At 46.3% G+C, this 17,224-nt stretch overlaps 1 protein-coding gene across 1 annotated transcript in view; it reads left to right on the top strand.

The window, feature by feature from the left end:
- Positions 1–17,224, top strand: part of LOXHD1 (lipoxygenase homology PLAT domains 1) — a gene marked incomplete at both ends in the record, with an annotated part of 161,360 nt that overhangs the window by 128,495 nt on the left and 15,641 nt on the right. The window contains 2 exons of the mRNA XM_084278544.1: positions 5,233–5,410; positions 11,780–11,965. Of these exons, the coding sequence (XP_084134670.1) occupies positions 5,233–5,410; positions 11,780–11,965 (364 nt within the window). The remainder of the gene's footprint in view (positions 1–5,232; positions 5,411–11,779; positions 11,966–17,224) is intronic.

Here is a 17,224-nt window from a genome sequence, read left to right as displayed (position 1 = left end):
CATCTACTACTTCTCTGGGCAACTTGTGTCAGTGTTTCATCACCCTCAGCATAAAACAATTGTGACTTTTAATTAGGAAACTTATCCAAACACATGCTTTGGAAATGTCCTCCTGGGACAGCGTGTTCCTCAGTCCACATGAAGATTTCATCTGCTGCCCAGTGTGTAAGAGATGAGGATGTGAAGCTAGAAATAAGATGGGATGAAAGCTGTCTGAGTGAAATAACAGGAATTGTAAGGCAGTTGAGTTCTGCAGGAGTTGCCTCCCTCGGAATTTTAATGTTACTTTGTGCTGTCAAAGCCAGGCAGATAAGAAGCTGCCTTAATGAAGCACTAATTGCATTGCATTCACACATCACAAATAATCCTGAATGTGGGGCTCGGTCTCTATTCAGTCCTTTTCCTTTATATAAAGGAGATTAAGACAATTTGAGACAATTCGTTATATAGCTGAAGCTGATTGTTATCCTGTGCAACAAAGTCCTTTTGTTTTGCAGTCAGGGGACCCAGGGTTTTTTTTAAGTGAAGACTAATGGCATGCAATAGCACTGTGAAAACCTTGTGTCAAGCCTTTAAAGATGAATTCTAGTGTTGCCTCAACAAGCAGGATGGTTACCCGGCGCCCGGTACAACACACACACATGTGTGGTTCATTCCAGCTCTGCACAGAAACGGGTGCTCGGGTGGTCACCCCATGGAGCCAGCTCACCACACACAGCACCCACAATACCTTCACCTCGATACAGGGTTAGAAGTACTAACTTTCCCTCCTGCTCTTTACCTTTCCCCCAGCTCCTGCCTGGTTTTGCTGCCTTCAGGCCCCTCAGACATCATCCAGACTTCTGTTTCAGGATGTTTCCTCTTTATCAGTCTTTCACCTCTTCTCCAAAGCCAACTTTGAGCACAGCGTGCTCTTTATCAGTCCCTCAGCTTTTCTGCAAGGCCGTCCTCATTAGCGAAGTGAGGTGATACGTTTAACCCCAAACTAAACAGCACCTCAGCACCAACCCAAACACATTGCTGTCCCTGGCAAGTGGAAAAATTCTGCTTTATAGATATCACTGCAAACTACGTATTTTGGTGTTAGCAGGGTGTGCGCCTCTGCAGAACTTGTTTTACCCTGGGAGACTGCTGGGTAGAGATAAATCCTAAAAGGAGGATGCAGAGAGGTGGGCGGTGGTCTTTTCAGCCAGGGGACAGGAGATGGGACAAGGGGGAATGGCCTCAAGCTGCACCAGGGCAGGGTCAGATCAGATGTGAGGGAAAAGTTCTTCCCTGAAAGAGTTGTCTGGGCCTGGCACAAGCTGCCCAGGGAGGGGGTTGAGTCACGATCCTTGGATGTGTTTAAAAAAGGGGTAGATGAGGTGCTCAGGGATCTGGTTTAGCACAGAACAGGAACGGTTGGACTCGATGATCTTAAAGATCTTTTCCAACCTTGTGATTCTGTGATTCTGTGATTTTGTGAAATCGAATGGTCATACATACCAAACCTTTCTATTACAGCACATAGCACACAACTAATTCCAAGCTGCTGGTGTAAAGTTCCTCTCAGCTATGATACTTGCCCAGCTACACAGCAAGTTACTAACATTTCATTTGTATGTACTCCTCCCAGTTTCTTTTTGTAGTTTATAGATGTTCTACAGCCCAATTAAAATTTGTGTATTGTTAGTTTAAGCTTTAAAGTATGCAGGATGCCCACAGTAAGCTCTAGGAAACCTAAAAAAATAGTTTAGACACAACATGAAGTTGCAGCCTTGTTGCCAAGTGGTAGTTAATTTTTCTGAGAGGAACAGTCAGAAAATAAAAATAGTCTCAGCTCAGGTCCCTGAGCTGACTTTCTTGACCCTCACCAATTGACATCAAAATCCTGCATCATCCTCAGCGTGTGCAACACCCACAAACTTCTCCTTGTAGGATGGGATTTTTTTCTGTGCTGTTTCAGCTATAGAAAAGGCTACACTCGGCTTTCACATCGTCTACCAAGGTACCTGGGCATCCTCTGTAGACATCCTTGAATGGCTGTCTACCTGCCCCCAGCTTGGGTGGGATGCGGTGCATCCCTGGTGGTACCGAGCCGCAACCACGGACACGCTGCTGTGTTTGGGCTGGATGCCCAGTGTTGAGGCAGTTCCCAGGCGCTGGGGTAGGCATCGTACCCGCGTTGTGACCAAAACAGTCAGCCCAACACAGATTTCCAGCTACTTCCTTTGCTGTGATGTCCCCCGAGCAAATGAAACTCTAAAATTAATCCCTTTCTTCCTGCCTGCTCCTCTCCAGAGCAGCACTGCAGAACGAGATAGCCAGGGCTGTGCTCTGCCTGTGCTAACTGCCGACATCGAGCTGCACACGGATGAAATCACTCACCCTGGGTGAGGGGATGGGGATGGGAAGAGAGGGCATTTTGCTCCAGCCTTTTTAGTAGCCAGACAGATTTTTTTTTTTTCCCAGACAGCATCTGGAGCGTTGGGCATGGGCTGGTTGTTTGTGAGAGGTCTGATCGCTGTCTGTGAGTGCGCTCCAGCTGGCAACCCTAATCTTCTTCCACACCCCCCCACCGCTTTCCTGACATTTCCCTGCAAGCTTTTTTCTGGTGACATTTTGCTACCAACAGTGTCATGGCTATTCCTGATCAGGGTGGAGTTAGAGCTGGCTGAACCTTCACCTGCAAAGAGTCAATGCACAAAGGGGAAAAAAGGGAAACAAAGGCATTTTCAGTCAACCTGAGATTATTTATAATCCAAATTTGCAAATTTTAGCCAAGGAAAGGTTTCTGGCTTGGGCTCCTAAGAGGATGTAGGCATCATTCACACACCCTGGAGATGGGACACTTCCTTCTGGTCTGTGCCCTGGCAGAGAAAGGCACAAGCTGGGATGGCACCAGACCTGATTCCTGCTTGGTTCAAAGCAAGGATTTGATTCAACATCTCCTGACTCATAGAGCAGCTTTTTGACCACAAAGTAATAGTTTCACTAGCTGTGAACAAGCAGCTTTTTAGAAAAATGGGACAGCTTCAACGGCCCAAAATGTCCTGTACCTCTGGGATGGAGGTGCTGTGATACAGATCCCTGTTTAGCATCAGGCAGAGAGAAAACCCCAGATGAGTGTCCTATCCATGGACCTTTACAATGCACAGGTAGCATGACTTCTGCTTCAGCTTCAGTATAGCTACTGCCCTCTTTAAAATATTTTTTTATAACCTGGAGCAATGTTCTTTTGAACTGCTAAAGGCTCCAGCAAAGCCTGCTTGAGGTCAGCAGAAGGCCGTGAGCTGGGACACATGCAGTTCGAGGACAGAATTTGAGCACATTTTATCTTATGGTAAGTCTTATAAGTTTCTTAGGCTGACACACACACGGGCAGCACAAGGTCGCTGAGATAGTCAGGGGGGCTGACGCATACGGCACCTTGGGAAAGGCGGAGGTCAATGGAGTTTTTAAGCCTTGAGAAGAAAAGGCCAAGGGGGGGTCTAATTTCAGTCTTCTGCTGCTTAAAGGGAGGTTACAGAGACTGTCGATCTCAGGTGTGAACAGTGAAAAGGCATGAGGCAACCAATGCAAGGAAAATCCTGGTGGGATATGAGGAAACAGCCTCTCCTCAGTGAGAGAGCGGTGCGGCCCTGGGGTAGGGATCCAGCCAGTCTCCAACCCTGGAAGGTTCTGCAGCCTCAGCTGGACACAGCCTTGCAGTTAGCTGCACTTGGTGGGATGAGACACCTCTGTTTTCCCCTTTTAACTTAATATTTTCCATGACTCCACAGTTCATTTCTCCCTAGTATCACGTCACACTTCTGTGACCAGTCTGGGCTCACATTTCCGTGGCCTGTGCCTCGCAAGACCCTGCTTGCTCTGCGCTGCTGCACTCAGTTTCTGGTCTCTGGTTCACCACAGTAAGGTCTCTGCTTCTGTTAGATGGCAATGCAAGGGGTAATTTGCAGGCCTGTCTTTTCCCTCCCCTCCTGTTTAGTGAGGATTTACCGCTACATTTCGCTATAGGCAAGTGTGATGTCTTTCTCCCAGTGGGCTGATGCTCTACTGAGCCCACATTGAACAGGACACATAAAGGTGGGTATTTAATTAGGCGTCTGCTGGAAAAGCTCTCTGACTTGTTCTAAACAGATTCCTATTCTGTTCTTATCACCGCAGCATCTGAGCTCCTTCCCATGACACATTAGACAGCGTGACTAATATCTGTTGCATACTGTTTGTTCTGTCACCTTTTCCCAGAGGGAGAAGTGTGTGAAACATTAAGTTTTGCTGGCCTAATTTTATCTTGTGCCTTGCTTTAACTTGTTTGGGTTTGGTTTGCATATCTCTACAATGATTGCTCTGTGTTTGCACAGACAAAGCAGGCAAAAGAAAGATAACTGTGTACTTCGAGGAGGGATAGCGAGGGTTTTAGCAAGTCTCTGTTACCTCTTCTTTGGGGTGAATTCCATACTGGCTTCTGGGAAAGGACTGACTCTCTTAGAGGTGATCTTTGTCCATAACTTATGTCAAAGGAGCAAATTCCTTCCTATGCTTTCCTATGCAAATTCCTTCCTGTCCTTTCCCCATGAATGAAAAGGTCTGATATTTTGATGACCAAAATAGGTCTCTATTTTATCTGAAGATAGGCCTCTCCTGTGAAGACAGACCAAGAGAGTTGAGCTTGTTCAGGCTGGAGAAGAGACAGCTCCAGAGAGACCTTTCAATGCCCAAAGGGGCCTATGGTAAAGATGGAGAGGGAATGTTTATCAGGGAGTATAGTGATAGGACAAAGGGTAATGGGTTTAAACCAAAAGAGGCTATACTGAGATTAAACACTGGGCAGAAATCCTTCCCAGGGAGGGGGGGAGGCCCTGGAAGAGGCTGCCCAGAGAAGCTGTGGCTGCCCCTGGATCCCTGGCAGTGTTCAAGGCAAGGACATCCTGGGCTTTGGGCTCCCTGGCTTTGGGCACCCAGGCTTTGGGCACCCTGGGCTAGTGGAGAGTGGGGACTAGATAGGCTTTGAGGTCCCTTCCACCCCAAAACAGTCTGGGATTCTATGATTTCTCAGGACAAGTCACCACAGCAAATATTGTCCAAAGGAGAGAGCTCTGGTTATCCCAGAAGAGCCCAGTACAGGTTTTGAAGTTGTGACAAAGCTTTACCCCTGTCCTACCACACTGTGCACTTCATAACCTTAGTCTTTGCCCTCATTCAAGCAGTAGATAAAGGGGTTTTATTTCCCTTTATTTTGGGTCTTCACAGATCATCCTGAAGAACCTGACTAATCAAGAAGTGGCCACCTTTACCTACGGCGACTGGCTGTCAAAGCTGAAAAACGCCAGGGGAAGTCTTGTGTGTGAGATGCCAGCTGTCATCAATGATGAGCAGATGATGGAGGACACAACATACACTCTTCAGGTTAAAACCAGTGACGTTGGAGGTACGTCCGTGCTGGATATTTTATGACTTTTCTTGCATGAAGCATGATTTTTTTTTTTTCAGTGGAAAACATCTCCTGCTTAATTTGAAATTATGTTTCTGGAAATTATGTGCTGGAACACTGTCAATTTGGCTGGCTGTTCATCATGACAGTGTTATTCTGTGGGATTTATCTTCATGTGAGCTCTGGGCATTAAATATTTAGATGCAAGTCCTAGATTTAACTGCTCCCTGCTTCCTCTGATGACACCTTAACAGAAGTTATTGGCAGACCATGTTGCAACGGTCAGGAGCCCCCTTTCTGGCCAGATCAGGTCCATCCACTTAGGATGGAATTAAAAAAAGGCTACAGTCAAAGCTGGTGGGCTCCAGCTTATCAATCATCACTATCTGCCTTGTCCAAAGAAGACAGCAATAACTCACACTCCTTTCTAAAGTGTTGTGAGACTGTTTATCTCAATCCATGGAATACCACCCTGAAATGCACACGAGAGAGAAGAGGTGGAACAGAGTATAAAACGAGCCGTGGAGCTTCAAAAGCCAAGAAATGGGATTTCTATGTCATTTCCTGGGCTCACTGCCTCTTTTCATGAGACCTTCTGTCAGGCTGCTGAATGAAAGCTACAACCACAGGCAAGCTGCCTCATGCCAAAATGGGGTGACTGGATGTTACCTTGTAGACACCCAGCTTGAAAGGTTCACGCTCGAAGGGGATTTTTCCCCACCAAGTCACATAAGCACCTCCTGATCACTACCTCTCTTTTTTTTCCTTTTCTTTCTTGCTTGCTCTCTTTCTCTCTTTCTTCCTTTGTCTCTTTTTCTCTCCCTCCCTCCCTCCCTCCCTCCCTCCCTCCCTCCCTCCCTCCCTCCCTCCCTCCCTTCCTTCCTTCCTTCCTTCCTTCCTTCCTTCCTTCCTTCCTTCCTTCCTTCCTTCCTTCCTTCCTTCCTTCCTTCCTTCCTTCCTTCCTTCCTTCCTTCCTTCCTTCCTTCCTTCCTTCCTTCCTTCCTTCCTTCCTTCCTTCCTTCCTTCCTTCCTTCCTTCCTTCCTTCCTTCCTTCCTTCCTTCCTTCCTTCCTTCCTTCCTTCCTTCCTTCCTTCCTTCCTTCCTTCCTTCCTTCCTTCCTCCCTCCCTTCCTCCCTTCCTCCCTTCCTCTCTTCCTCCCTTCCTTCCTCTCTTCCTCCCTTCCTCCCTCCCTTCCTCCCTCCCTTCCTCCCTCCCTTCCTCCCTCCCTTCCTCCCTCCCTTCCTCCCTTCCTCCCTTCCTTTCTTTCCCCTCTGGATTTACCAGTGGTAATTTATGCAGCTTGTGAGGTTTGATCTGAGAATATGAAAATTCCCCTTGCAGAGACTCTTCATCCCATCTCACCATTTTTTAACCCACCTGCTTTGCCCGCTGCTTGTCTGGAAAACATACAGTGAAATTAAAAAAAAACCCCAAAACCCAGAAGAGGGAGAGAGAGGAAGATTTGTTTACACATCTGGCGTAAACCATCTAATATAATGGCAGATCTTTCTGTGACCTTTCTGTGGGACCCAGCCCTAACTCACAGAGGCGATGGAAATAGAAATGAGAGAAGAATAGAGGATGACAGCAGCAGCAGACAGATCTGCCCTTCCCACTGAATGAAGGATGACGGGTATTAATGATGAAACGTTTTATTTCATTATGAACAGCGTCGACCAGTAGGAAGGAGCAGATTACAGAGAGGTTTCAGAGAGTCTGTTTGTGATTAGATCACACAGCACTCTGACATAATGCTGAACTTTATCCAGCTTATCTAAAGAGGGTACAAGTCGTGAACCATCTCCCCTCTTTGATCATTATGTATTCCACAATTACTCCTGGTTGGACCAATTCAGGAAGAAAGACATTTTATCCTTGACAGTTAGTTTAAATCTGTTGTATCATCTCCTGCCACACTGACATTGTCTAGGGACAGCAATGCTCATCAATGAATAGAACCAGGCATGTTTATTTCTAGGTTTAGAGTTTTTCTTTGCAATAGCTTTCAACTTTCCAGTGCATCAGAGGCACTAAGAGGAAAAAAAATGGGGAAAAAAGAGAATAAATCTCACCTTTTTGTCTCTATCCACAAAAATTATACTTCTGATCTCAGTTCCTTCTAGTCTAGACAAATCATCTGGGAGAAGAGCTTAATCACTGGTCTGGGTCATCCTCTGGAGGGTCTCTGTCACTCTCTTTTCATCAGATTCAGAGCCAGCACAATTAAGTTAGGCTAGATGGCTAAAGTCAGTGAAAATGAATCCTACAAAAAAATGTCCTGCAGCAAAACAAGAAAGCTGCAGTCATTTCCTCTCCCCCATACACACGTATTCAGCAACAGTCTGCTTTACTTTTTCCTCAAAGAAACCTTTGAGTTACAGTTTGGCTCTCCAGAAGTCATTCGACTTGGATGAGCATGTAGCACCCCATCATGTAGTAGTCTTTTCCATCAGGGAAAGACTCCTCTCGTGGAAAGGTCTGATCTCCTCTTTTCCAAAGGTCACCAGAGTTGCCTCAGATGACAGCTCCCAGAGCACACACAGGTAAGGGGAGAAGAGGCTGTTAAGGGAGACACATCCCAAGTTGGGTGGACAGTCTTTGGTTAAAGCCAAGATCTTGATTTACTTTTGATTTTATGAAAGATGCAACTCGTGGTCTCATTTTCTTTGAGGTGTGACCCACAGACGTGGCAGCAGTAGAGCCAGACTGCCTGCTGGCTCTTCCTGTGGCACAAACATTTCCTTGCCTGTTAATTTGGATTCATGCAGGTGTTCTGTATCCTATATGCAGGCGTCATATACGTGGCAATGCAGGAAAACTGGAGAAAGAATAGGTACTGTTTTTTTTTATTTCCCAAGCACTAACAAAGCAGAAGGTTTTTATCTCTGCTGCTATAAGATTAATTAGTATGTTGTCAGTTCAGCTACATCCAACAAATTACATAATTTAGGACACTGGTGCTTTATCCAAGTCTCTGTTAAGTCAAGAGAAGGTCATTCTTTGTCTTCAGAAGGACATGACTCAATCCCACAGTTTGTTTAAAAATGATGCAGCTGTTCAATAAGAATCATAAAATCACCAACACTGAAGGGAGCTCTGGAGCTTCTTTGATCAAACATCTTGCTCAAGGGCCTATTGCCAGCATCAGGTCAGGTCAGGTCAGCCAAGGCTCTGCTCAGCCAAGTGTCAGGCACCTTTAGGGATGGTGATGCCACCACATCCCTGGGCACTTGAATTGCACTGGCATCTTTTTTCTAAGAACTTCACAGAGTCACAGAACCGTGGGGGTTGGAAGGGACCTCCAGAGATCATCAGGTCCAACCCCCCTGACAAAGCAGGGTCCCTAGGACAGGTCACACAGGTCAGTGTCCAGATGAGTCTTGAATATCTCCAGAGAAGGAGACTCCACACCCCCTGGGCAGCCTGGCCCAGGGCTCTGCTACCCTCACCGGGAAGAAGTTCTTCCCCATATTGGTGTGGAACTTTCTGTGCTCCAACTTGAAGCCATCACCCCTTGTCCTGTCCCTACAGACACTGAGAAGAGGCTGCCCATTTCCCCTGTGTCCCGCCCTTCAGCTATTGATAACCATTGATCAGATCCCCTCTCAGTCTTCTCTTAAGGCTGAACAGCCTCAGCTCACTCAGTCTTTCCTAGTAGTTAAGATGCTCCAGGCCCTTAATCATATTCATAGCCCTCTGCTGGACTCTCTCCAGGAGATTCCTGCCTTTTTTGTACCAGGGATCCCAGAACTGGACACAACACTCTAGGTGGGGCCTGACCAGGGCAGAGCAGAGGGGGAGGATCCCCTTCTTTGACCTGCTGGCCATGGTCCTTTTAATGCGCCCCAGGATCCCATTGGCTGCCTTAGTCACTGGGCCACTCTGCTGGCTCATGACCAACTTCTTTTTTCCTGATGCCCAACCTGAATTTTCCCCTGAAATTTGTGGCTCTGGCTCCCTCGGGTATGGTCCAGAGCACGTGGCCCTGTCATCATTATCATTTTCCCTTTATGTGGTCACACAGGCTCATCACCCTTGACCTCTCCTCATGATTGTGTGCCCCAGCTCCTGTCCATCTTGGCAATCATCTGCTGAGCTTTCCCTGGTGTCTCTACATCCCCTTTTACCCAGGGACCCAAGCTGGCACTGTGGTCCAACTGTGGGCTCCTCAGTGCTGAGCAAAGGAGATAAGACCTTCCCTCCAGCTGCTGGCCATGCTCCTCCTGATGGACCCCAATAAGTGGTCTCCATTGAACACTCAGAGCTTGCTGTTAGCTTAGATTCAACATCAATATGAATGTTTCTGCTGTAAATTCTGGGTCTTCTTCAGCTCCCCAGCACACTCACGTGCAGGATTTATTCCACCCCAGATGCAGAACTTCACACTTCTCCTTGCTCAATTTCATGAGGTTTCTACTTGCCCAGCCCTCAGAGTTTCTCAGGGCCTATCTGGGTCGGGATCCCACCAACCAGCATATCAGTTACTCCCCCCAAGTTTAATGTTATTTGGAACTCTGCTGAGAAAGCACTCTATCATCGTTTAGGCTGTTGATGATGAAGTTCAGTACAGCAGGCCCCCAGACTGACCCTGTGAGCTATTGCACTCCATAAGGCTTGTGCAGCCACAGTACCTTCATCTCATTTGTCAATTTTGTTACAGTTCCTAAATGTGCCTGACAATTTTCCTGGAATTAACACCCCCACTCAATCATTCCCCCCTCCCCTCCCCCCCAAAAAAAACCTCCAAAAAACAACCAGAGGGAGACTCAAATAGGTGAAATGCACTTTGATTCGGCAATTTCTGTTCTTTTCTTCCCCATCTCCCGCTAATTGCTTGTGAGGGAAATGTCACGGCATGAAGCCTTCATAAGCTTCTTCCTGCCAGGAAGGTTTTGCTAAGAAAGAGTTGGTTCTGTGCTTTTTTGAGACCTTGCATTAATTGGGAGCCTGCTCCTTGTAAGGAAATGGACTTCAGTTTGCTTTGTTCCTCAGCAAGCTTTGGGGGTCATAAAAGGTAATCTCAGATGAACTGCCTGAATCCCTGATGCTTTCTCTTCCTTCTTAAGTCCTTCCCTGGGAATTGTTGAAAATTAGCCCAGATTTAACATAGGCAATTTTTCATGTGGACACCAAATGTTGCTTTGCCTTTTCCCTGTACGACTCTTTTTCTCCTCTTTTTTGTTTCTTTTTTCCTTTTTTCTTTTTTCCTTTTGTCTTTTTCCTTTTTCTTCCTTCTTTCAATGTGTTTTTCCATCCTTCTGTATGAAGACATGTGCTCTCTTCCTGATTTCTGTATTCAAATAACCCCAAGGAAGCAGCAGCTTTCTCAAGAAGTTGTCAGTCCCCTTGACTTTGTCTCTGCATTGTGTTGTGAATGGAGCTGTGGGAAATACCAACCGTGTGGTCCTAAGTGGATTTATGATCCTCTTGTGCAAGAACTGGCTTAGCAGGCAGTTAGAGTTTTCAAAGCTGGGCTATCTAACTGAGGGCAGCAGATGCTGAGTTTCTTTGTGAGGCATGAAAATTTCTGCAGGAAAACATATGCAGTCACAGGCATATGAAATCCAATAGCAGATAACACAGATCATCTTAAAAATTGTTCTTTTCCTAACATACATAGGAAGAAGTGGGAGTTGGTGGTGCAAACTGGGACATTTTCCATTAAATACAGCATGGACAGTCTTTTGAGAAACGGGAATATAGCAGGAAGACCCGTGGGAGGGGAAAGTGAGCCACAAGATGCTGTAGTGGTTTGGTTGATGATCTGCACTTTGCTTTCAAATCCCTGTGCCATAAAACACAGGGAGAGCAGTATCTGACAAACCCCAGCTGCAGCATCCTGGGTACCACAGGACAGCTTGGGGAAGGTTTGGAAACTGCAGAAGGAGACCACAGTGTGGGAAAGGGACTGTGGCCCAGTGGGAAGCCCAGGGCAAGGAGTACTAGTATTTGGTAACTGGAAAAGTTAAAATACGTTCTTTAACACTCTTCTGTAGGTTGTTGGGTAAGTCAATTTGCTTCCCAAGACACTTTGCAACGCTGGCATCCAAAGCAATGCTGTCAGGAGCAGATGCTCTTGCCTACTAGTCAGACTCTTGCCTTCAATGACACCATACCTTACAATCAACAGCAAAGTGTTCCAGCTGAATTTGGAGGATGGATCAGGAGGGCTGGCTTGTTAGCTACCATGGCGTGCTCTCTTTGCAGGATCCTGCACAAATTAACCAAACATTGTTGAAACCTGGTCATCACCACAGCCTCCTCAATACTGCCTCTGCTGCCTCCATTTCCATGTGGTTGGAGGATGGGTTTCAGCCCTACGTGGCAGGCTACTTCCTGACAATGTACCTTGCTTTCTCCTTCCAGGAGCAGGAACCGATGCCAACGTGTCTTTGATCCTGTTTGGGGAGAACGGGGACAGTGGGACCCTGGCCCTGAAGGAGTCCAACAAGTCCAACAAGTTTGAGAGGAACCAGATGGATGAATTCAACTTTTCTGACATGCTGAGCCTGGGAGATCTCTGCAAAGTGCGGATCTGGCACGACAACAAAGGTCAGGGCAGTGACTTGGCAGGGTGGGAGAGGTTGGGATGAAGCTTTTACTCAAGGAAAGACAGCCTCCTTGCCTATCTAGACACTACCCCTTCATGTGGGAGGCCATCTCCCTGTGTGCTGGTGTGGTATCTCCTTAATGGGTCAGTCAGAACCTACAGCTGCTGCTGCAGCACCTGTAATGACAGCTTCTCTAAAGCAAAGCCATCCAGCCTGTTATCCCAACACAGCAACCCTGTTAATCCAATACCTTTTCACAAGCCAGTATGGCACCTCCCTCACAATTTAATGCTATCAGCCTGACACCCACACACAGGGCAGTGCAGGCTGGCATAACACAGCGAGCTGCAGGAGGCAGAAGTAAAGATCCATGTCTGTCTTTATTCAAATCACCGCATCAGGCAGTGAGTGTGCAACACCCAGCTGAGGGAGATGTTGATGCTTACATGCTGCTGGACACCCTAACTGGTTTCACAAACAGCAGAGCAGCACTTGGTAGCACTACCGAGGTCATTTGTGTCAGCTGGCTACAGAGCAGCATCTTGTAACAAGTGCATCTACTCACACTGCTGTGATGACGCCTTATCTCATCCCATCTTCACCCAGAGGAGATGATCTTGCATGCTTGCTAATGGCAGGGATCACTGCAGCCCAAAGATGAAGTCTGGTGGAGACTGGTATCTGTAGGCCCACCTGGGTCAGTATTAACAAGGGGGTTTGGGCAGCAAACTTTTTAATTTGTTGAAGTGCTGGGAGGAATGGCAGCAGGACTTACCTGGTTACCTGGTCCTTACCTGGTGGTTCTGAGGCAGCTGGTTTGGGCTGGGGTTATGGGCTCACCCTGGCCATCATTTTCTTCACTTCCTCAATTTTTGGCAGATGGGGATGGCTGCATCTCATGCCATATTAATAACACATGCTACTTCTGGATCAGATTCTCCTACTGGAAGTTTGCCTCCTTATTGTTATTAATTAGAATTTTAAAATATTTAGCTTATTTTAGCCTCTATCTGTTGTGAAGTATGGGAAATATGACCAACCACCTAACCTGGCTTCATGATTTTCTGTTCCCACCCACTGTAATCTTTGGGCTCATATTTACTACTCCAGTAACACAGGATAAGAAAGTACAAGAAGGATACTGAGCTGTTGGAGTGAGTCCAGAGGAGGCCATGAAGATGAGGCTGAAGCGCCTCTGCTATGGAGACAGGCTGAGAGAGTTGGGCTTGTTCAGCCTGGAGAAGAGAAGGCTCCATGGAGAACTTTGAGCACCTTCAAGTATCTAAAGGGGACACAGGGAAGCCAGAGAGGGACTGCTTATCAGAGACTGTCATGATAGGACAACAAGGAATGGCCTTAATCTAAAAAAGGAGGTAGATTTATATTAGGGTGCCCAGAGAGGGTGTGGCTGCCCCTGGATCCTTGACAGGGTTTAAGACCAAGGGCTTTGGGCACCCTGGGCTGGTGGGGGTGTCCCTGCCCATGGCAGGGGTTTGGGGCCAGATGGGCTTTGAGGTCCCTTCCAACCAGAACTCTTTCATGAACCTATGATTCTGTGACAATTCAGTTATTTAAGCTCTGTATCCCTTAGCAGGTGCTGAATGCAGTGGGGGAGAACATTTTACCTGATTTTAGAATCACAGAATCATTTTGGTTGGAAAAGACCTTTAAGATCATCGATTCCAACCGTTAACCAAGAACTGCCAAACCCAGCATTAAACCATCTCCCTCAGCACCACATCTACACCTCTTTTAAATACCCCCAGGGATGGTGGCCCTTGACAATCCTTCTGCTGAAGACACTTTTCCTAATCTCTGATCTAAACCTCCCCTGGCACAACTTGAGGCTCATTCCTCCTTTCCTGTCAGTTATTACTTGGGAGAAGTTTTTGATTCACTTATTCCTTGAATCTGCAGTTTAGTTACTGATATAGAAAGAGCTATCAGAACACCCACTGGAGTTTCAGCTCAGCAAACAGGCATCTCTGCAGTTGCAAGGGTGGTTTCGATGTCCTTCTGAGAGCAGCAATAAATCAACATGGACTTGCAGATTCATTTTCAGATATATTACCAGCTATAATGTCTACAAAGAGAACATTTTCCTCAAGAGGCATTGTGGCTCCCTGACGATCGGTCATGCTAACAGAATGAAATATACCCACCAGATCAGATCTGATCCTTGGGGCTCATGCATGCTAACAGGCTGGGAAGTAGGAAGATGAGAACTGGGTCAGACTGAGGGTCTCTTGAGCCCAGAAGCAGTTTCAACATCAGAATCATTGGGTGCCTGAGGAAAAGGAGGAACCACGCAAGCGAGAGTAACCCTTACCCAATCCTCTGCATCCTACTATGCGTAGCTCAGGGCATCTCCCAATCCTGATATAATTTTTTGTCTGTTAAGTGAATTTTCTCATTCAAGTGCTTGTCCAGACCCTCCAGGAGACATTTAGCACCCACGGCATCTCCTGGCAACAAGTCCCATGGGTCTGCTCTCCGCTGCGTGAGAAGCGAATCCTGGTATCGAGGCAGCTTTCACTGCCTTTTCCTTCTTGCACAAGTGATGATGGTTTGCCTTCTCTGTGCCACTGATGATGATGTTGACTCAGGTTGTGGAGTTACCACATCGCAGCTGAGCTATGGTAACTGTTACCTGCATGCTCCTGGTTAGTGACAAGGGGAAGTAACAGAGTTTAGCCCTAGGCTAAGCAGTAAATAGGCTCCATTAGTTTAAATTTGCTGTAGGCTAAGAGCAGATACACAGATAGACACCAGAAGTCAGCTAAAACAGTGAATATGTGTCCAGAACCTGAAAAAATACTTCATATTTATGAATATCAATGCACATTGAAAACTCATAGTCTTTTTCCTTATTTCTCTCTTATCTCTGGTTGGGTTGTTTTGGAGTTTTTTTATTTATAGATAATAGTTAATAGGGCTTTTTACAAGACCTAGCTGGCTGCAGTGTTAAGCCTTGGACAAACAGCATGCTCAGGTTTTGTTCAGCAAATATGTGCTTGTTTTTCCCCCCAGAAAGAAGGACAACTGCTGTTTAAATCATAACATATGTTGTCTTCATTGTTCTTGCATTAGTCATGTGAAAGGCATATCCTATCTAAAACTTTACACAATGCAGCATGACAGTTTGTTGGGTGGGTAGAGTATTTATTACTGCTGGGATCCCAGGCTGCAGCTATCCTTTGCATATATGTCTGTTCTCTATATATAATTTATATAATATTGGCTGTGCCACTGGTTGGAAATTCCTGGCTCTGTTTTTTGAGAAGGAGTAGTGGGGTGAGGGGTGTGTGTTTTGTCAGATGCTTGGGGGATGCTGGATATTAAACAAAAACGTGCTTGCTGTGTTCACCATTACTTTGAGGCGTCAGATGCTGATCATTCCTTCCTTGGGTTGTTTTTGTTTTTTCTTTTTTGGACTAAATGTTGCTTTGCCAGTGTTCTGTGGAAGACTCAGGCTCACATTGGCCCACCTCACCACTCCTCACATGTTGAATACTGGCAATATTCTTAATAATCACCCTTATATGACAGCATCATCCTGTTTTGACTCACTTTAGATGCCTTTAGCACCTATGGGCTAGTTAAGGGAACTACAAACCATCACAAGGCTTCTTTTTTCCTTCAAACATCACCCAGTTCCAGTAAGAAGTTAACCAACCTGCTCTCATTTCAGAATAAAATAAAAAAAAACCCCAACATTTAAGTGATCATAGAATCTCCTGAGCTGGAAGGGACCCATAAAGACCATCGAGTCCCACTCCTGGCTCCACACAGGCCCAGCCAAGTGAGAGCAGGAAACTGAGGGCGTCGTCCAGACACTTCTTGCCCTCAGCCCAGCTCAGGCCTGTGACCCCTTCCCTGGGGAGCCTGTGCCAGCGCCCAACCCCCCTCTAAGTACAGAACCTCTTCCTGACACCCAGCCTAAACCTCCCCCGGTGCAGCTGTTCCCTCAGGTTCTGTCACTGATCCCCAAAGAGAGGAGATCGGCACCTGCCCCTTCGCTCCCCCTCAGGCCCCAGACCCCCGTGAGGTCTCCCCTCAGCCTCCTCTTCTCCAGGCTGAATAACCCCAGGGACTTCAGCCTCTCCACACAAGACTTCCCCTCCAGACCCTGCTCTATCTTCCCTGCTCTCCTCTGGACACTCTCCAATGGTTTCCTGTCCCTCTTGTCCTGTGGGGCCCAAACCAGCCCCCAGGACTGGAGGTGAGGCCTATCCAGCACAGTGGTGGCTGCTTTGCCGTGAAGTGGGGTTGAGCATACTTCTCCATCAGTGAAGCTTTGCTGCAGTGGCTTTGCTCCCAGTTCACACTCCTTCTTTGTTCATCCTTTCACTGAAATCTGACTTCAGTGGGGTGTTCAGAGTGGAAGAGACAGTAATTGCTGTGGCAAAGACTGTCGGAAGGTCTTTAAACTGTGAACACTACATTTGCCTCCTCTGGAAGAAAAAATGTCAGTTTTATGGTCCCATTTTAATGCTTTTAAATGCCATTTTCCTGACAAAAACTGCTGAGTGGCATCTCTATATAAGATACAATGGAGGAACGAAGCCTACATATAATTCCTCTGACTTCAGTAAAATTGATTAGGGAGGAAGTCAGCGCTCATTCGAAAACAGGCAGTTTACAGACTTTGCAACTGCAATTTCAGGGAACTTGTTCCTGATTTTTAGATGTTTAGAGCTCACCAGCAAGGGTCTGGTAACAATGAATTGCTGTGAATGAAATTGACTTCTAAGTTTTGCTCCTTTTTTTTTTTTTATCTTTCCCTGTTTACTTTGAGATACTGATGTTCAACTTAATATATTTAGACTCCCTGAGCAAACATAATCGTTTCCAGACTCCCCATCTCCTGATCTCAGATAGGCACTATGCATTTTCTCATATCTCAGTTCATTTGCTTCTACATTTATGCAAGATCAGTATCTGTAGGTCTGTAGAAACGCTGGCTTTCTAAATATAGGCCTCAATTTTTTCTCTGATTTCAGGACTAAGTCACCATTCTGCAAGAATGGCTTAAAATTTCTCAGTATCTCAGTAACAGAATTATTTATCCAGAGAAAGGGTGGGGTTTGGGTTTTTTTCTTCGGGTTTTTTTTTCTCATTTGTTGTCTTTTCCTTGCAAAGAGGAGGTATGTGAAATACAGATTTAGCTCCCTCATCTGCCTGAGTAGATTTGAACCCAGATGATAAACAGCCTTTCTAAAATCATTAATTTCAGATTCTTGATTATCTCAGTTGCTAT

This window comes from Gallinula chloropus (genome assembly GCF_964237585.1).
Source record: "Gallinula chloropus genome assembly, chromosome: Z".
Classification (NCBI taxonomy): Eukaryota; Metazoa; Chordata; class Aves; order Gruiformes; family Rallidae; genus Gallinula; species Gallinula chloropus.
This window is presented reverse-complemented; position numbering and strand designations above follow the sequence as displayed.